This window comes from Rhinolophus sinicus, chromosome 3 (assembly GCF_057876585.1).
Source record: "Rhinolophus sinicus isolate RSI-liver-muscle chromosome 3, RSI-T2T, whole genome shotgun sequence".
NCBI lineage: Eukaryota > Metazoa > Chordata > Mammalia > Chiroptera > Rhinolophidae > Rhinolophus > Rhinolophus sinicus.
The window spans coordinates 83,717,337-83,739,367 of NC_142503.1; the positions used below are offsets into that span (position 1 = coordinate 83,717,337).

Here is a 22,031-nt window from a genome sequence, read left to right on the forward strand (position 1 = left end):
ATGATGAAGTGACTGCAAACTGAACACCATCTGGCCTCTTTGGGCGCCCTCCCCTTTCACCCACTGTACCACCCCAGTTCCCACCCTCCCATTCCCTCCCCTGGTTAGTAATGTCGGTTTTTATTAAGGATGTTGGTGAGATCAGGAAAAAGATCTGTACTGCACATTGTACAGGGAAAAACTTCATCTAGAAAACCATTTAACAGCAAAATAAAACGATCCCTGTCACTTAAGGAAAAAATGCCATCTTCACTAGCCTCATTCTCTCCTGCTTTTTCCACCTCAGAGGTTTTTCTTCTTCTGTGCCCTATTCCCCTCCTGCCTTTTGCCTCTTCCTTCTTCTAAAGAGGAGCATAAAGGCTGGTGAAGGCTTAGTTATCTCTCCATGGGGCATATGAATCATCCATTAAAACAAGGATACAAACTAGGAGAAGATGCTCTGCTCGTGGAATTTTAGGCAGAATGAATAATGGAAAGAGCTGAGTATTGGAGCCAAATTGCTGGAACTGATTCCCAGTTCTGTCATTTAGAAACTGACTGTCTTGGGCAAGTTACCTACCTTTTCTGAATGACAATTTCTTTGTTTATAAAATTGAAATAATACCTGCCTCATAATCATTTGAGAATTAACTAAAATTGTGTATATAAAAATTAGTATAATACTTGATGCATAGTTGATATTCAATAAATATTAGTTTTCTTACTTTATCATAAGGGAAATGGAAGGACTTGTTGGGGCAAGTCATGGGGCTTTTTCACTATTCTAATTTGCAGGAAACTGTATGTGTGTGTGAGAGAGAGAGATTGTGAGCAAGTTTAGGGGAAAGTAAGTTAATTTGATTGCATTAATTTTTCCAGTGTGTCTTCTTAACTACTTTAGATAGCTTTAACTTCCTGGTGTCAAGGAAAATGGGAAATTAAAATGGGAGAGCCTTAGTGAACAAGAAACCAGAACTAACAAAGTAGAGTGGTTTGGGGGTTATTTTACTCATTTGCGGATAAAACTTAATGAAATAATTTTACCAGTTTCCTTGTGTTCCCTAGAACCACTTTCTCTTTTGGATGGTGCTGGTCAAGCGATGCATTTGGTCTCTCTAAGCTTCGTTTCCTGTGCTGGCCACGCTGGGCCCACACATTCTTTTGTCACATGTGTTAATATCACTGTCTTAGGATCTGTCAAAATGAAGAATAACTTCTTTGTCTGTGCCAGATCTGACTTGATAGTCTTAATTGCAAAGATTCAGACCTTTTTTGGCACCGACATACAGTAACTAGGCACAGATCTCACAGCCGTTTTTGTCCTCTCTCAGGTGCAATGCACAGTGTTTAGCTATTACCAACACATACTTTCAATATGGTAACAGTGCCATTCATAATGGAAATTTTATTTATTTCATCACTAACTGAACAAATCCTATGCACTAGTTGCTATGCTGGCCAGAGAGTATATTAGGTCAAAAAAAGAAATACTGTTTTTTATCAATGTACAGTCTAACTGTGTGTGTGTGTGTGTGTGTGTGTGTGTGTGTGTGTGTGTGTGTGTGTGTAAAATAACTTCTTGATTTATGTTTCCCCCGCAGATCTTGGAGGCATCTGGGTTTCATGGGGCCTTTCCAGCATTCCACACTGCTGCCCTACAGTGAAGCTCTGAGTCACCGTCTCTCGGTTTAAGGTTCTGGCAACAATGTGAACCCCAGCACAGCCAACCTGACTGACCTTCACCCTAAGAAGAAGCGCCAAATGAGCCCTGGCCTGGAATCAGAGCAAGCACTAGAGAAAGGCAGCTTTGTTAATGGAGAGAGGAAAGCAGAGAAGGGTTTCCAACAGATGGCAACAGACTTTCCACCATTGTAAGGAACCCACTTTCCTTATCAACCAAGCTGTTCACTCTAGTGACTCCGACTCTGGCCTTTTGCCAGAAACAGAGCATGTCAATCCTGGTGAGAAAATAAAGACAAACCCTCAGAAAAACAGACCTGGAACTGTGATACTCTCAAAACGATCCAGTAAGAGAATTATGTCGGAAAGCCAACCCCGCCCACCTGTGATCCTATCCCGCAGGCCTGGATTCCGGATGTGCTACATCTGTGGCCGAGAATTTGGGTCCCAATCACTTGCCATTCATGAGCCTCAGTGCTTGGAGAAGTGGCATATTGAAAACAGCAAGTTGCCCAAGCACCTGAGGAGACCAGAACCCTCCAAACCACAGCCTCTCGGCGGCAGTGGGTTCTACAACCTTCAGGCAGCGAATGAGGCCGCGTTCCAGAGTTCTCAGGCTCAGCTGCTGCCCTGTGAATCCTGTGGCCGCACATTCTTGCCAGACCGTCTTCTTGTTCACCAGAGAAGCTGCAAGCCGAAGGATGAGAGGCCCAGAGCGCCAAACCCCAACAGTTCTGATGATCTTACTGGTCTTAAGGAAGCTTCTGGTGGCATCCCACCCCGACCAAGGACTCTCATCTGCTACATTTGTGGTAGGGCCTTTGGCACCCTGTCCCTTCCTATTCATGAGCCCAAATGCCTGGAAAAGTGGAAAATAGAAAATGACCGGCTCCCCAGGGAGCTCCGCCGGCCGCTCCCACAGAAGCCTCAGCCCCTTCCAACTGGACAGTCCAGCCAAAAGGGGCCAAGTGAAGTTCAGCTTGTGCCCTGCCCAAATTGTAGCCAGACCTTTGCCCCCGACATTCTTCTGGTACACCAGAGAAGTTGTAAAGCTCAACCAAGTGAGCCACAAGTCCAGAATTTGACCTTAGGGAGTAAAGGTGGCCTAAAAGCATCCACTAATTCCAAGTGGCAAAGGAACATGGCCACGCCTCCTGTGACTGATAAGGTAATTCATAGCACCTGAGATGCACTGGGTGGACCTGGGGTTCATTCTGTCTCCAGAGGAATGAGAGGAAACTGTCCTCAACCCCTAGGATGGTGCCTTTTAATGCCTTATTTCTGCCTCAGTTCAGCTTGTCCGAGTTGATCCCCTGTCGGACTCTGGGGGCTATATTTCTGTTGGCAAAGTAGACAGACATAAGAACGTTCCTGCCTAGTGGGTTCATAGTCCTCTTCCATTCTGCTGCCTGAAAGCAAGAGAGATGGACTTCTTTCTTCCCTGATCCCTCAGACCGATGATCTTTGGGAGAGACTGTTACTTAAATGAGTCATTAATGCTATGTCTACATTACAGAACTATAATTCCCGTTCCAACAGCCAATATTTATTACCAGTTTATTTTAGTCATCTACCTTAGGAATTCGTTTTTGGCAATGCTGGGTATGCTGAGTTTATCTTACTAAAATAGAATCTGTGTCAAAAACCCCAAATGACTTTAGCAATAATTAAACACTGGAGCGCTTGCAGAAATAGACATGCACTGCGGGTACGGCATGTTTCTTTTAACACTCACATGGTTGTGGTATGTTACAAATTAACCCCCGCTTGGACACGGAAGCAACTACACATGTGTTCATGGTTCTGGCAAATGTGAATTGCCGCTGCTGCTCTGTACCTTGTGTTTTGGAGGGATGTCACGCCTTGACCCCTCACTTGGGCAATTGTAAGTAAGCATGACCTCAGGGGTCCCCCACCTGTATGGTGAAGTGTTGCTGGGCCTTTGCCTGAAGTTTTGCCATCAATCAGAATTGGGGAAGGATGCTGGTGAGGTTGGCTAGCTGAAAGACACAGCATGGCCCGTGGACTTTGTCATACCATTAAGCCCGGGGAGTGGGTATGCTGTCCTGTATCACACCTTACAGGATGTCAATTCATGAGAAATAGGAAGTAGTCAAAGATTTTTTTTTTTTTTTTCTCTATGGCTTGCTACTTGAATCACCCCACCTGCAACATTTTTTAAATGGACTGTTTTTGGTAAACTAAGGTTCCTCAAGCCATTGTAAAGGATTAAACCAGAGGTAGTTGGGGGGCATCCTTTATTTTTAATCCAATTATTTCCCTTCGTCATTGCATCATTTTAGCAAATGTCTAGTACTTTTCCGTAACTTCCATGTCTCAAATGAAATGGGTATGGGTTTGGAAGATTCCAAGACAATGACCCTAAAGCTGAAGAGTCAGACTAACAGAAGCTGGGATAAGTTTTCCGATGAACATTGAAGAAAGAATGGCTGGTTTCTTTGCTGAATGAAAACTCAAACTCTAAGTGTGTCATGGACTGCAGGCTGGCCTCGTAAACATGATCTGTTTTTCCCATCTTCTGGCTGTTGCTTTTCTTCCAAAACGCGTGAGGTCTGGATTCAGAGAGCAAAAGAATCTGTGTTTCAGGGTCACAGTGAGAAGCTCTGTTCATGTGTGACTTTGAGCCCTATTTCCTGATTGTATGCATTTACTTCCAATACTCTCATTCCAAATCTTCAGATAGGGACGAGTGGGGTCAGGGTTCCCAGGCTTGTTGTTGTAACACATACTTTGTGGTCCCAAGAGTGGAGCCAACAGGCTGAGCACAGCATGTTCTCACTCAGTCACGACTGCTAACAGAGGCTGGCCTGGGCCCACAGCTTCACAAGGAGATAACTCTTGACTCACCCCATCATCTGGAGGGGAGGAAGTCAGAAGGAGAGGCCAGAAATGGCCCTGGACTTGTGCATTTAGATCAGAGTCGGGGGCGTCCTTCAGCACACAGGCACCTAGAGGACATGGCTGGGTCAGATCTGAAAAGGCACGTGTTGGTGAGAAACTGGCACCCACTACTATGAGACGTGTGCTGACACAGTTGGGGACCACGCAGGCTTTACTGGAGGGCATAGAAAGGTCATCCAATTCAGGGTCCCTTTAGTTGCCAGATTGAAAGCAAGCTTGGTTTAATTACAATGGACAAATCGAGGCTTCAGAGAGGCATACGATTCTTGAAGCAATGGACTTCCTTCCTTCGCTAAAAAAGACATTTGCCATGCCACAGTGCTTTCAGCAGGAAGCCTCTCCTGCGTACTGTAGTTTTCTCTTTTGGTTACAATTTGATCCTGTCTGTTGCTGTTTTTTCTTTCTTATATCATTTAAATTTTAGATAGTGCAGTGAATCGTATATTTTCCATGAAGATCACTGCCCTATGCATTATTAGATTTCAGAATTTCATCTGCCTGTGACGGCTGACTTTTGGCTGACTGTGATGCATTCTTTCTACAGTTCAGATGTTTGCTTCTTTTCTTCTCTTGTCAATTACAGCACGTTCCCTCTAGCATCCTTGATCTGACTTCCGATTAGAATCATTGATCTTGCCTGATATTCTCAGGGGGCTCAGTCTTGTTGTGAATTAAGGTGGGGAAAAAAAAAAAGAAACATTTTTAGAACCACAATCACAGTACCTGGAAAACAGTTCACTCCAGTTGGGCAACAATGACTGTTTCGCTGGCAGAATGAATTACCCTCTGCTCGGAATGTTCTTCCAACATAGATTGGCGCAGTTCTCTTATGACACAGATGCTTCTGTCACCTTTCAATGAAATCTAAACACAGACAAACGCCACTAAGGCAAGCTCTCCTCCAGGACCTTGGTGGGCACGTCGCTTTAGCTCTGCTCCACCCTCTAAGCACTGTACCGGCTTCTGATGTCCCATTGCTTCTCATCCAAAGTTTAGGGCTGAATTCACACTTTCTGATCTCACAGGGAAGTCAGGAAGGATACTATCCATATGGAAGAGAAATAAAGCCGTCTGTGTGGATGTTTATGTAGAAGGTGTAACTGCCCTGAGCTTGTGGGTCTCCCATTATAGGGTGTCACCAGCAGCACTGAACTCCCTTTCTTTCTTCTAAAAGAATGAAAGTCTGAATAAGCAATATTCAACTTAACAAGATTTTAACAGTGGTATTAATTCTAGGTGAAATTTTGAGGCATAATATGGAGAACCATAGATTATAATTTTTAATTTTAATATTGCAGTTATTTAGGGGGATCCTTTGATGTCTGTTTTCGTGAGTAGTTTCCTAAGGGATGCTGGGAAGTACAGTATCAGAGGTCATTATTCCTCCTTGTTTTGATGTGAGCGAATAAATTTTAATATTTACATTGAATATTTGGAAAACTGTGGCCCTTTTCTAGAAGCCGGTAGTATTTCATTCTTTAGCTTTAGCTAACTGGAGCACAGGTTGACACAATTAATTAAATATAACTACAAACTAAAATGAAACCTTTGTCTAATTATTTTTTATTATATAGATAATGCTTGGAGTTATTTTGTCAGGATTTTGCTTGTAATATGTGAAACACTGTTCCTGAAAATCCTTTACTATATTACAAAGCAGGCATTATTTTTCTTTAGAGAAACTATCTTTTCTATAAAGGATTGTCTCTCTGAACGTAGTTTTAAGCTGTCGTTGCCATTCTAGATGCTCAGGTTCTTAGAGCTCAGATCCCATCAGATACCTCTTTAGAATCTGGTGCTGCCATCTGGTGTTTTAAAGTAATGTCTTCTACACTATCAAAAATGCTGTCTTTCTGTGTTTTCTCCAGATTATATTTGAGGAGCTGCTCTTAGAATACAAACTCGAATTACTTAGGGCTACAGTTACATATTAGGTTTAATGTTATGAATTCTGTTCTGTGACTAAATATCTTATTCTCTAAAGGCAAAACTCTCAATAGGAAGGTCACAGTGAGAAAGACTTAGAAGGGCAGGATGGGTGTTCTCACGTTTGCAAATCTTTTGTGTGTGCACGTGTACCTATTGGGTAAGAAGTATTTGGAGTTTATTAGGAGGCACGGAATAAAGGGAACTTTTGTTGTGTACCTTTATGATCAGCGCTCTACATGATCTCATTTTAATCTTCATAATATTACTATAAGACACACATTAGTTTCCCTACTTTCCAGATGGGTAGACTGAGGTTAATCAACTTTCCCAAAGCACTCAGTAGGGTTTGGTAGTGGGTGTCAGAGTCAGATCTACTTAATGCCAAATACCCACATCTTTTCATGTCACTAAGAGAGCAGCACATGTGTGATACAAAAAGGGTATGGCTATCTTGCCAGACTGTGAATTTTAAGTAGGAAACAGAGGACAGAAGTTTGTTCATTCAATAAATATTGTTAGGCATCAGCTAAACATTAAATATAGACTCGTAATAAAAGTAGATACAGCTCTTGATCTCATTCATGGGGTCTTATGGAGGAAATGGTATGAAAGAAATAAATATAAAATTTCAGATTGCCCTCTGACAGTGTCTATGGTGGTGGTTGAAATTCAGGATCTTTATTAGAGAAAACCCCTGGCAGGAAGTGACATTTCAGCTGAGACATGCAAAGTATGAAAGCATTAGCCAAGAGTAAAGGTGTGAGAGGAAGGTAATGGCAGGAAGAGGAGACATTCTGGCCAAAGGTAACATGTGTAAAGGCCTTGAGGTAAGAAAGATCTTCAAATGGAACTAAGAAGTACACACATTGTCGGAACCTAATAAAGGAGGGAAGAGGAACACAAAATAAAGCTGAAGAAACAGCATAGTCCCTTCAGCTGCTCTGTGGACAGAGGGACATCCTTGGTTTGGCTACTGCAAGAATCCAGGTGTGAACTAATGGTGGCTTGGCCTAGGGTGTAGGTAGCAGAGATGGAGATAAGGTAAAATGAGTAGAACGTGGTGATAGTTAGGATGTGGCGGGGTGAGGAAGGTGGTCAAGGATGACTCCTAGGTTTCTAGGTCGAGCAACTGCACTAGTTGTGCTATTTTCTAAGATGGGAAAGACTTGAAAAAGGGTTTGTTCTTGAATATTAAGATGAATAGTTCCATTCTGGGCATATCAAATTCAAAATGCTTGTGATAGATCTAAGTGAGTAAGTCCAGCTGAATATGTGTCTGGGTCTCAAAAGAGAAGACTGGGCTATGGTATACATTTGTACAGTATTAACATATATTTAAAGTTATCAGAATTAGTATAGAGTTAGAAAATAGACCCAGGGTTGAACCCCAAGGCAGTACCATATTTAGAGGTTACAGGGGAAGGAGCTGGATGGAGAATGTGTGCCTGGAGACACTACAGAAATGACAGGAGAGTATGGTGCCACGAAAACTGAGATCACAGAAAATGTCAAGAGGAAAAATGTGGAGATTGTGTGTGTGTGTGTGTGTGTGTGTGTGTGTGTGTGTGTGTGTGTGTGTATTCAATATGGTCATGAGAGATAAAATACAGCATAGGGAATATAGTCAATTGTATGTTAACAGTGATGTCAGAGGGGTAGTAGACTTGGAAGGTTATCACTTTGTGAGGGGTATAAATGTCTAATCATTATGTTGTTTTGTACACCTGAAACTAATTTAAAAAAAATTGTGGAATGCTGAGAGAGGTACAGTAGGATGAGGGCCAAAAAAATATCTATCTGATTTGGCAATGTGGAGTTAGTGTGATAACCTCGGAGAGAACACATTCAGTGTAGAGGTGGGGGCTGCAGAGTGCATGGATGCTAGATAGGATGCGGTTTTAGAAGTTTGGCTTTGAAGACTAGGAGAGAAATAATGGGTGGGCTAGAGATAGAGATATTGGGTTAAGAGAGGTTTCTCTAAAAGATGGGAGCTTCTAGACTATATTTGAATGTTTAGGATCATGACCCAGTGGAGAGGTGAGAAGGCAAGTAGAAAACCTGAAGGAGAAGCAGGCACAGGGGTTGGAATCCCAGTGTATTCAGAGGGTGGGGTGTGACAGGAGGGGCACATCTGTATTTTAGTAGGAGCTTGGATGTAGATGAAGGCAAGTCTGTAGGTGCTTATGGGAAGATGAAGGAGTTCAATGAAATACCAGGCAAGCTTATCAGACCTATCACATGAGAGAGAGAGAGGTATAAAGAGAGGAAAAAAGGTTAATTTTAGGGTTCTACTTAGTCCTTTGTCTCTTCACGCCTTTAGTAAATGAGTTCCTGAAATCAAGATTAAGGCCCCTAGAACCCTTTGCCGCAATGATTCCCGAACACAAAATGATGTGGAAGTCCTTGGAGGGAAAGCATTCAGTGGGATCTTGCTGGGGGTTCTCACCCTGATAATCATCTTCGGTAGCCCAGGTTCACCTCCTCAGCTCTGCTGCTGTCATGGAAACCAGCCTCGACCTCACAAACTGCCCCTGATGATGCTGGCAGCTAGACCACTGATATCCAACTCCGTGTGCCACTTGTTTATCTTTCCTTGGTGCCAACCATGCCTGCACATCAGGGCAGCATTCGAGGATCCCATAGCTCTCAGGTGTACAAAGCACAACTTTAAGGTAACAAGACCAGTTCTCCTCTGCACTGTTGGGTCTAGAAACTGACCCGAAGGAATCTGTGTGCGTCTATTGCATGTGTGGAGTAAGTGTGTGTTGAAGGTGGGGTAAGTTACAAATTTTGATTAGAGCAACAGTATCACCAGTGAACTTGATATATAGCTTCCTAATATAAAAATTTGAAGGGTGATACTTATCTATTCAAGTTACAGTCTAACATAGTTATTTTTAAAAATCAGCCTCAAATTATAATTATATATCACGTATCTGTGGTGGGAGAGACCATAGTAGATATAGCTACCTTTCCCAGAGCCCAAAGACCAAAGCAAAAGTAGGTGGTCATTGCATCAGTGCTCTAATATGTGGCTTTCTGCTTCCCTAGAAGGAAAAATACTGATTGTAACCTCTGTGAAAGTAGACAATCATATATGACAAATTCAGATAGTATTCAGGCCTAAAATGAACAAAACTACAATATGCCTAACTCTCAAAGAATTAACCTAGCTTAAAAGATTTCATATGTCTTCTTAACCAGCTTCTTCCTGTCACCCCCATCTCCCTGCCTCCTGCCCCAATCCCACATTTTTTACTGATATATGCATAGTAAATCCTTCTGTCATGACTGAACAAATGCCCATAGTTCTTAGAAATCTGAATTCCAAGGTCAACAACTAAAATCTCTCCCCAAATTCTAAGAACTTCACCTAAGGCAAAACAACGCCACCTGGAAGGAGTTCCTATTGAAACAGAGGTGATTGCCCCATGACTAGAATCTCACTGTTAAATGTGAGGTATTAATTCAGCTTCCTGACCTGGTGGAGCACTGAGAATATTTGACTTAGGGCACCATCTTTTGCTTTCTCTTTATATTGTGTAATTCACCTCCTTACATCCATTGTTTCTTTCAAATATTCCCTCTGTGAGGTTGTCTTATATATAAAGAAATGTCCTACAAATTGAAGAAGGGCCTAATAAATCCAGGAACTCAATAAGTTTCCATTACGCCTGCTCCAAGCACCAGTTCTGATGCCATGATCCTGTCATCTATTAATTTGTAATTGATTAATTAATAATTAATAAAAGCCCCAAGAAGCTCTCATATCCCAGGCTACCTTTGTTTAAGCAGTGAAGGTGAAAAGATACAAGTATCACTGGTCTGAGCCTAAAACTTCAGGAAATCAGAGGCAGAGTGTTAGGGCAAGGATAGGGTGGGATTGGGGTCAACAACTCCGATAAGAAAAGGAAAGAAAGTGTCTTCCAAGGTTAGAATTCTTTCTGGCCTATCCAAGGTGATAACTTTCTTCTTCGCTTGATTGAAAACTTCCTTGGCCTTCCCCCTGAGCTGGGGGCCCTTTAGTGTGTAAGTTGCAGACAAATTAGGCGTTGGAAATAACCTACCTTCCCAGTGCCAGGTTGGGTAGTATCCATGCTTTCCTTCTCTTCCCCTAACTATAGTAGCTGGGAAAATTGAGTGGCTGTCTCAATTTGTGGGTTTTCCTGTCTTGCCCCCATTGCTTCCTTGTTACTTCATTTTACCCTGTGACCTGGAAGCCCTTTGACCCTGAGGGTCAGGCCTGGTACCAAACAGAGGAGCACAGAAACCAAACACCAGGGACATCCTCTGTTCATGTTCTTCAAGGCATGTCAATCTTACAAGAGTTTGCAAAGAGATGTAATCAAACACCTTACCTTCCAATCCATGTCCTTCTAAGGAATCAGAAAAAAAACAGTTGTATCTGAAATGAGAAAAGAAAAAGAAAAAGAAAAAACAATTCAGCTAAGAAACCGTATTCCTTTCAGAAACAAGAATCTTATTTGGAATTTGTTCTTTGACTTGTATTTTTCAGCCTTGTATCTCAGGATGAGCAATTAAGTAATTAAAATGCCAAGCATATATTCAAAATACCAATAGTGTTTTTGTTGTTTTTTTTTAATCATGTATTTGACTATTCGCAGCACTTCCAAATGAATGGCCAAGTCTTTCTCATACTTAAGAGGAGCCAGACAAAACTCAAGATCATAGGTAGCAGACTCTTTCTCTAATAGTTGGCCAATCAGTTGGTTTGGAAAAATTCTTTTACGTGGCACCCAGTGATTTCCAAAAACAATTTCATTTCAAACAACGATCCTTCCAGATGTGATATTTGGGTAGAATGGTTTGAAAACCCCAGAAGTAAATGTGAAATACCAGTGGTTTCTAGACAATCAAACTCTGCAATTATTGCGGTTTGAGACTGAACGATGCAGTTACTCCTATATATTAAAATGCTACTTATACTTTGTCTGCATATATAGGTCAGCCTGGGGGAAGGGAAACTAATGATACACATCCAGTCTCAGTCGCGTTTTTTTGAAATTGTACTTTATATGCCCACAGGCAAAATCCTGACTTTGGGAAATGAGTCTTTGGTGACCTGGCCTCATAGTCTGATGTCCTTTTTCTCTCAACACCTGTTATTCCCTCCCTGCCTCTACCAACCCCCACTCCTACATATTATCGGAAGGGAGTTGGGAGAATCTGATAAATTCCTTCATAGAAAAATCTCTCATAGGACTATTTGCATTCTGAGAGAGGGTCAGGGAAAGGGCAGTGTTCAACCCAAAGAACGAGCTTTTGAGGTGATAGAGCAGAAGTAGGAATTCTGCTAGTTTCTCTCAAATCCCACCCAATGGCTGACTCTAGACACATAAAGCAGAGGATGATACTCCGCTAACCATTGATGGCCTGTTTCTAGAAGCAACGGGAATCAGATGCTAGATGCACAATGAAACCACAGGTCTTTGGGCAAATTATTTAATGACCCCCAGCCTCGGTTCCCCCACTGAGAGAGGCTGAAATGAAAGAATGTCTGCAAAGGACCTGGGATGATGCCTGGCAAATCCTCGCTTGTCAGCTCTTTCCTACCCCCTTCATAGATCCACTGGCTGGATGAACACCATCTTCACCACTTATTGGTTGCTCTGTGCCTCCATTTACTTGTTTATAAAACAGGGCCACTGAGTCTTGCCCAGAGCATTATTATGGGAATGACTGCAATAAAGCATGGTAAGTGTTTCGTACAGGGCCTGATACTTAGAAAGTGCTCGGTAATAGCTGCTACTTGGTCAGACATTTTCAATATTGGAATACTCACAAAGATTTCTAAAAGAGTTTTTACTCTTCCTCAAGTATGGGGGGAGAAAAACTGTCCCTTTTATTTCCCCAGCCAAACTTCTGCATTCTGTGATATGCCCTGTGTACTGACCACAGACATTTCAATTATTTGGCCTAATCGAAGGGATCAGGAGTGTGGAAAATCCAAAACAGCAGCTAAGGCCCAAATTCTTTGTGCAGTGTTGTCATGCAGAAAGAAGAACGCTGTCAATGGAATGACACCCATTCCGACAGCTGCACATTCACAAAATTCCTTCAGACCCTGGCAGGATGGGCCCTGTTTTTGATAGCCTGAAACCCAGCTGGGAGTGACGGAAGCCAAAAATCCTCCGGCAAGTACATGACTTGAAGATTACACATGGTTACTATGTGCATGTGGTCTTGGAAATTGGTCTCATCCCTTAAACTCGATGCTTCTGTAGCCTAAGTTCCCTGTCAAATTCTGTTGTAATTGCCTACGTGCTTCAATTCAAAGAGAGCAGGGAAATTTCAGTGTGACAATCGCTAATGCATCACTGCATACCTTTTTTTTCTAAAATGCCTCCCCTTCTACCTGGCATGCTTTGTCATTCCACAGTTAGAGATTCAGTCCTTTGACTTAAAGTACTGACTTTATAGGAGATCCCAGCTAGAATGCGAAGATTTCCCTAGATAGGTCACAGACCCTTTTTAGCCACTAGCACATTCATGCAAATTAACCATAAGTTCAGCTCATTTCTTAGAAATGAGATAGAAGGCAAATACCTTCTATTGGGGAGATGAGTGAGGAGAGTGGGTGAGAAAATAGCCTGCTCAGGCTCACAACCTCAAAAGCTGCACATTCGGCAAAGGGAGTGGTGGAGCCTGTGGTATCCCGGAAAGTAAGTCCCACCTAAAAGATGTTCATATTACAAATGTTTAAAAATATTGTCCTGGTTGAGGAAAACACGCCTGTCTGTTGGCTGAAATGGCTATTGATCTATCCATTTATAATCTGAGATCCAAAAGACGAGGCAGAGGGGAGGTACTTGTAAAGGGCAGCCTGGGTGAGATATTGTGAAGAGGGCAGCCTGGGTCATGAGGGACAGCGTGTGTGTGAGTTCTGTGCAGAGACCACAGGTAATATGCTTCATGACTGAGCATAGGTAACTTACCCCAGATGCCAACCAGTGTTTGGATCACCTGTGGGAGTCTCCAGAACAATGAGGCTCAGACATCTGAGAACCAAACCGTCTAAGAATTTTACAGGGCCACAAAAAGCCCAGGATGCTAAAGAGTTTCCACATCTGGAGAGAAGTTTTTAGAACTAATCAGTCTGAGTTCAAATAGACCAATGGGCAGAGAAGTGGAGAAAATACATCCTCCCCTCAGCAGGTCCCTTTCTTACTCTGTCCTTGTTTCTTGACTGATTTTGGGTGGAATGGCTCTGTGCATGCCAGACAGGGACCTGTCAACCTGACTTATGCCCCCGAGAGAGAGCTGAGTAAAAACTAAAACATAGTTCCCAAATAAAGGTAGGGAGTTAAGTATGGTCGTCCTCCCAGTTAGGGCCAGTTCCCGCTTCTGAGCCTTGCACGATGCCTGGCACGTTGCCTGTGGCCAGAAAAGTCTTCCTGAGACACACCTCTGCACCACAATTGTCCTAAGGACAACATTTTCCTCCAGATGCATTTCTATTTAGTTAAGGTCTCATCTGCCGAATCACTCTCAGCTGTGTTTTCAGCAGATGTCTCTGGTTTCCTTCTTCTCACAAGGCAACTTGAGTATCAATATTTAGAATGCCATTGCTTGACTGACTGTTGTGAAGCTGAGAGAGATATTGAACCCAGATATTTGCAGACTGGCCATACTGTGCTTGTTTCCAGTCACGCTCCATCTGAGAAACAAAGTACCATTAACGCATAGGGCTGGTTCTAGGGCAAGTCCTAAGACAAAGTGAGGCTTGTCATCTGTGTCTCTCCCATGGCCGCCATTTTCAAACGTTTCATCTTGTGACTTGTATCATTATGGATTAATGATCACAAACAAATATTAATAGTTTGAAAGTGTGTTAAGGTGGAGCGTCAACTTTTTCTAATTTACTCAAAGTCATGGTTCCATTTCAGGATGTTTTCTCACCTCTGGATTCCTTGATTTGTCTCTGACTCTTAGGTGAACGAATGTTCCCCAGTGAACACAGGGCATGTGGCTATTTTGATGCAGGGATTGTTATGATGCAACCCAAAACAAAAATGACCATTCAACTTTCTGAATTTTTTGTTTGTCTGCTTGTTTCCAAGCAATGTGCAAAACATGTTACTTGGGGGAAAGAGCCAGGCATTTCATTTGCATAATACTTGGTAATAAAAAAAGACATCTTTTACATTTTTGTATGGCTGCTTGGGCCCAGCCCACTAAAACAACCTCCTCATAAAAAGAGAAAGAAAGAAAAGAAAAAGAAAAAGAGGCCAACTGCCTCAAATAAATCCAGCCCACTACTGCCTTCCAGTGAGTGTAATGGAAGTCTTCCTTCCTCTGATCTCGGGCGGTACCAGGCAGGTAATTGTGCTTGTGACCTTCTAGAGCCAAAGCTCTTGGCTCTTTCTTCACGAAGGGAATGAGTCTAAAGATGATAATAGTAGGCTGGAGGGATGTCAAGGTCAAAGCCGAGGAAAATGTAAAGGAATGAATAGTTTGAGTCAGAGGGAGCCTTTCGGTATTCCTGAAATCAACTGAGGAAAGTGACAGAGTGTGCTTTCTCTAGCAAAAACTTGTTTTCTCTCTCTCTCTCTCTCTCTCTCTCTCTCTCTCTCTCTCTCTCTCTCTCTCTCTCCCTCTCTTTTATATACTATAAGACCAGGGAGTTCCTCTTACTGAAAGATGAGAAACTGCTATCAGTTATGTTTCCAGCAGACCAGATGCCATATACATGGGGACAAAGGAATAGCCCTGCTTTTAAGCTCCCCATTTCTGCTGCAAGTCTCAGGCTCTGACACCCTAGACTTGGGCTTTTCTGGATGAAATTGTATGTGAATGGCATTAGCTGCCGAGTGTGCTTTCTCTAGCAAAAACTTGTTCTCTCTTTCTCTCTCTCTCTCTCTCTCTCTCTCTCTCTCTCTCTCTCTCTCTCTCTCTCTCTCTCTCTCTCTCTTCCTCTCTTTTATATACTATAAGACCAGGGAGTTCCTCTTACTGAAAGATGAGAAACTGGTATCAGTTATGTTTCCAGCAGACCAGATGCCATGTACATGGGGACAAAGGAATAGCCCTGCTTTTAAGCTCCCCATCTCTGCTGCAAGTCTCAGGCTCTGACACCCTACACTTGGGTTTTTCTGGATGAAACTGTATGTGAATGGCATTAGCTGCCGAGTGTGCTTTCTCTAGCAAAAACTTAAGCATCCACCGGGGTGGGGGACCTCAGTACAATGTTTTCTCATTTTCTGTAGTTCTTTTTCTTTTTTCAGTTTTCTTCTATAGTATCTTTTTTTTAATTTTATTAATTGGAGGATTTCTTGGAAGATCAATTAAAGGGTTTAGAATCTAGATCACTTAAAAATATTCTCTAGTTCCTAGCAAAAATCACTCAGAAATATATTGATTTTGGAATTTCAACTGACAATGTGTGCTGTTGACTTTGAACTGACTAATGTATGAGCATGGTAATGCAAAAACACTCCACTAAACTAGGTCTGCATGCGTGGTTTTTAATCTGCCTTATTGAGGAATAATATAGAAACAATAAACTGCACACATTAAATGCATGCAATTCAATCAGTTTTAACAATTTCATACACCTGTTATATTACAAGCATCATCAAGATACAGAACATTTCATCTCCTCCCAAAGCTTCCAGGTAACCCCTGATTTTAATTTATTTTTTAATCATAACAGCTTAGTTTGGATTTTATATAAATCGAATCATACAGTAATGTACTCTTTTGGGTCTGGCTTCTTTCAGCATAACAATTTTGAGTTTCATCTATGTTGGTACCCGTAGCAGCAGTTCTTTTTTTTTTTTTTTTTACTGCTGAGTAATAGTCCACTATTGTGTAATAGTGGTATTACATTTTATCTATTCACAGATGTTTTCAGTTGCATTGGTGTTGTTATTATCTGTTGGGAGTTCTTCAGTCTGTTTCAGGGCAGGCAGAACCAGTTTGTATTTCTTCAATATAGAAGAACAAAAATGTTTGAGTATATGAAAATTATAAATTGCCCCCTGGTTCATTTCTTGATCTGATGCTGTCTCAAGGATAATAAGTCTTCACGCTTGCACTCAGGTGTCAACAAGATCGAGACACTTTTTGTTACTTTGCTTCTTTGCCTTCTCTTTGACTGACTCCCACAACAACACAATGCCTTGATGTGGTTGATTAGCTCTCTTGGCATAGAAAATATTTACTTCTAGTACTGTCTGTCAAATCCCTACCCAGCTCCTGAAGCAGGGCTAGCTTCTAGTGACAGGAGGGTGGAGTCTGGGGTCAGGACCAAGGTGGGAAGATGGGAGGACACATAGAAAAGGTGTCAACATTGTATTCTCAAAATCTGAGAAAACTACCCATCTTTTGAACAGACTGACCCTGCTTTCACACTTCCTCTAATCAGTCTTTTCACTATGGTCTTTATAGCTTTCATATTAACAGACTAGAGTTCTATTAACCAGTTGTTGAATATATCATGTTGTTTGCTTGAGGGAATTCTCCCCTCATCAGTACAGTTCTACTCATTCAACAAACCCACTTCAAATATCACCCACTTCACTGGCTTCTCATCCAAACTCTACCCTTTCTTCTTACTTCAGACTCCCATGGCACTCTGTCTCCCTGTTGTGGCATTTAAAAATTTTGCCTTCTGATTTAATTAATAGTTTATACGCTTGTCTTTATTACAAAGAAACGCTAAGGATCGGTGTTACCCATAACGTCCAGCATGATAGAGGTGCTATATTTAATTTAAATGCTGGTTGCTGGAAGGAACAAATGAATAAAGTCACGAAGCCACCAAAGTGGAAAACTGTGGCCTCTAGCTTGGGGAATGTTGCTGAATTTGGTGTGGCTCACGACCTGATTCATGGGGCAAAGGCTGGGCATGAATAAAGTCAGTATAAAGTATTTGGCCTTTATTCTGTAGCCATGGAGAACCACAGAAATTCCTGGTATCACATCAGACAGTCCAGATTTGTGCAAAACATTGTGAAGTTCAGAGGGAAGGGGGGCAGGTGGGAGGCTGAAAATTTATGGTGGTTTGTCACTCCAGCCACAATGGGCAACACACAGGACCCAAGGGACAGTTCACTGCAGCCATGCCCCAAATTATCTTTTTGGCTGTCACCTTCAACACAAGATGTCTAATACCATATGGTCTCATTTAGTTATTTGTAAATTCATTTTTTGACTAATGCAACCAAGTCAGGAAAACAAGCCTGAACAAAATTAAAATATCTCAAAGAGCCATATTTAGATTATCTTGTGGTAGAAACGGACTCATACTAAATCCTGTTCTCAGATTAATTTTTTAGGCCTTTGTTACTGCTTTTTAAAGTAATGGAGTAAAGTAATGGGACTTCAATTAAGTTGCATCATGCAAACATTTAACTGATGTATATTCAACTATGCAGAGTTGACAAAATAAAATAGTATTCTTGGAATAATGTAATTTAAGGTACTATACATATTTTCATTTTACATTGTGTTTTTATTTTATGCTATGCAAAGTTGTATGTATTCCTATTATTAATTCTAATTTCAATTACTAGTTAATTCCAATATTGAACTGTATTTTATGCAAAGACAAATATCATCTTTTATCAATTATTTAAGCAATTTTCAGAAAGTTATTTGGTCTCCACTTGATTTTTCCTCTTACAACTGATGTTATTACCTAACTCCTGCTTAAGTTTTGACTCTGGAGTTGATTTTTTTTTAATTATTTTGTTTTTCTTATAAAAATGACACAATTCCATTATAAAATTTCAAACCATTAGAAAAGCATAAAATTGACCTAAAATTACCCCCAAATTAGATTGACCTTAGTGAACATCATTCCAGGCATATCGCTATGTATACAAACATATGTAAATTATTATGCAGATTTTTTATACAAGTGAGACCAGCATATCCAAGTTATTATCAAGAGATGTTATATTTAATTTCACTTGAATTTGGCAAAAAGAAACCAAAGTGAAACTGATGATATTGCTGAACTTCAGAAAAATATTTCTTCATTAGAATGTTCTCTTTTAAAGAACTCACTAAAGTTAAAAAACAAAACAAAACAAATATAAATTATTAAAGGATTTGAAAAAAATTTTTAACTCCAAAGCATGTTTTAATTCCATACTGCTTTAATTGACCATTGGCCATGAAGAGTGAAGAACTTGGCATCATTTGTACCTCTCCTTCCCTTCCCAATTTTTATAAGTATTTTTATTTGTCAAGGTGTATTCCTTTTATATTCTCTTTTCTAACCATAATTTCTATAGTCATTTTGCCTTAGTTCTATATTTGAATGAATATATTGCCAGTCTTATAGTCACAGCTTAAATATTTTTAAGCTTTTGCTGTTATTGTTTCATCTCTTAATTGCTTATATTTTATTTATTAATTGATGTTTTTCAAAAAGGATTGGAAGTAGAGTGACTGTATAATTTATGGACTAAATAAGGACAATTTAGAGTAAAAGACAATGGGTATAATAGGGATTGTTTTAGGCAAAGCAGACTTAAGTTTACCTTAAAGCCACAAGTGGTATATTTTTCATAAGTTCCTGTGTGCTGCAACTCAGTGCTTTTTGAGGCATTTAAATGGTGCCAGATGGCTCCTTAAACAAAGGAACATCTATTTGATAAAAAAGTTTGGCTCTGACTAAAAACCCAACAGCTCACTTCCAGGGGTTAATGGGTAGGTTTTAGGGAGTCCACCAATCATTCAAAATTATATCCATAATTCTGTATACATGTGTACTTTTTCGGCGGAGATGATCATAGCAGTCGTTAGATTTTCAAAGGGGCATATTGCCCCATAAATATCACTTACTACTTTCTATTTCACATCAAATCTTCAAAATGCTACATTCTTGGATCACATTCTCCTAACTCTCCTGTAAATAATATTACACAACTATAATTTTACACTATTATGACTTAGTATTCATTGTGGGATTAATGGAAGAAATGACCAAATGTAGACTCTTTCTCATCTTTTATAAAACTGCTGGTAGTGACTTCCATTTTAGCTTCAGGATCTTTTTTGTTAAGATTCATGCAATAGTATTTAATGTTAGAAATATTTTGTCCTTCTGACCAATTGTTACACTTCCTTCTATAAGGTCTATTAACTATTCAGCTGTGTAGTTCACTGTGGTTTCCTTTCAACCTGAGCTATCAGGGCAGGGAGGTCATCAAGAATTATTCAAAGTTATTCGAAATAAGCATCTTAGTCTAGGTTTTCTGGAACTATGTCCATTTTTCTTCTATCAATACCTTTCTTAAGGTTGTCAACCAATCCACTCTCTTTTCTTGGTCCTTATTCTTTCCCTGCCCTTGCTTTAATGGTGGTATTATAGCTACTTATTTTAAATTGTACAGATGCATGGATGGATGACAAGTCATCTAGCATGATTAGCAGAAAAGTTGTTAGATGTTCACTTTCGTTTGCACTGTGCAGTCCTGGCCTAAAAGATTGAACATGAGGTGTTCCTGACAAAGAAAAGACATTAACAAAAAGGATACAAAAAAATGCTGCATGGAAAATAAAATGATAATTCCAGTAGTGGCCAGCAAAATGATTGAAAACACATGAAAGTTAGCGGATTCAAGTTAAAAGAAGTACACACATGAAAGCTTTCCCTGAAGTGTTCAAGTGCCTCTGTCTATATACAGCCTAAATAGACTTTCCCAGGAAATTGAAAGAATAAAAGCAAAATTGTGATGAGCCCTGATATACTTTTATATATAGGGGCATGTGGTTGAGTCCCCCCACCCACACACGCAAAACAGTTCACACCTGACACAGCACTTATGTAGATTCAAAGATTACCTTTTTAAAATGAGCTTTACCCTAATGTTAAAAGAGTGATGCCTTGCCCCCAAAATATTTGAAGTGTTGACAGGGAAAAGTTGATTGACTCGTTTGCTCTGCAGAAACGTTAGACTTAACGACTTCCCTTTTACCTTCCTTTGTTACACTTTCCTGGAGTTGGCAGTCCCTGCCAAAGCCCCATGTAGACAGGCCGTTGGGCAAACCTTCCCCTGATCCTGCCTTGCTCTGTTATACCACGTGACATTAGCACAAAAGCCAAGAAGGGCCTTCTTTCTGGCAGGACTGTAGTTTCCTCTTACTATTCTTCCTCTCCATCCTCCCCTCCAATCCCCACATCCACTTCCATCTGAAAACACTGGAAAAAGAGGCTAAAGGGTAAAACCTTGGCAGTTTGGGTAGTGGCAATAACCACAAGTCGGAGATTGTTCCACTTTCCTTGGAAGTTTCAAAGTAACAATCCTGAAACAAAGGAAAACTACCAGAGATTCTCTTATTTCTATTCAGACCCATGGGAATGGGTTGTGTCTGGGTTGCTTGCACTTGCCTAGAGCATGGCTGAGGAGTAAGATGTTCAAAACCCAAGAATATGGAGTGTGTTGTAGGTTCAACGGCAGTTCAACCACAAATATACAGCACGCGGCAAGCTTTGGAAAATATAATACAGAACATCTTAGCCTTTTTATGGTATTAATTTTCTCCCATATCCCTTTAAGTTATTTTGTGCATGTCTTCTGGTCTCTGTGTCTGCCTGTTTTCTTCGAATTTTTCCTTCCAAAAGAAACCTTCTGACAATGTGACGTGAATACCTTCGTTTTATGACCCATGCCATTTATTTTGCTTATATGCTTGGTTACATACTGGAGTTGGCTCAAACTTTCCACATGGAATTTTAATAAATTCATTATTCTCAAAGTAAAAAGAATAACTTCTCATTTGTAAACTAAAAACCTGCATTTAATTAATCTTTCAAGTCAATAAATATGTAAAAAAAAATAGTAAGGAACTATTGGAGATTTTGAAAATTATTGCTCCTTGGTCTTGAATTGCCCAACTAATTTTAAAGTCGCTTTTTAGGTGTTAGATGCTACATGGCTAATGACAAGGAAGGATAAACACTATTTAGTTATTTTGATGAATGTAGCCTTTTGGCATAATTCAGTGCAGAACAGTAGAATTAAAATATTCTACCTCAAATAATGTGCTGTTTTAAAAACTTGGATCATCTAGGGAGTAACTTCATTTTCCATTTTGCTTGATCTGTATTAACTGTGGATTTACTCTTCTAGAATCTGCTCGTGTATACAGAATTTGTAAGTGTATTTCCTTCTGATTTTGTTTTTGCTCTGTGCTCTCTCCACTGCACGTGTAACCCCCAAGAGTCTTAGCTCACAGCAGGCTGATTCTAAAGGACGCACATATTTACTGTGTTTTATTTCCCCCAGAGAGACCCCACCACTAACTTAGTTTCTGCTTTCAGACCATCTAGTGCTACTTAAGAACATATTGAAAAAGGTCATTTAATTCCACCGAAATTTCTTGCAGCTCAGCTTAACTGGATCTTTGCCATTATTGGGCGAGTATTCTTCCCTAGTTGCATCACTTACATTCCCCACAGTGCCATAGCTCAGTGTTCTTAGCTATTCTGCTTCCCAGAATTTGAATCTCTTCATTTTCTGAAGATCACTTTGCTTCATCCTCAG

The 22,031-nt window shown here is 40.6% G+C and overlaps 1 protein-coding gene across 3 annotated transcripts in view; it reads left to right on the forward strand.

Moving 5' to 3' along the window:
* The window catches only part of ZNF475 (zinc finger protein 475), a 55,978-nt gene that overhangs the window by 22,575 nt on the left and 11,372 nt on the right, over nucleotides 1-22,031 (forward strand). For 2 of the 3 annotated variants that reach the window (XM_088796684.1, XM_088796683.1), the window contains one exon: nucleotides 1,581-2,827. In XM_088796684.1, coding sequence (XP_088652810.1) covers nucleotides 1,793-2,827 — 1,035 coding nt within the window. In that variant the 5' untranslated portion in view covers nucleotides 1,581-1,792. The other variant, XM_088796685.1, reaches the window with a different exon arrangement.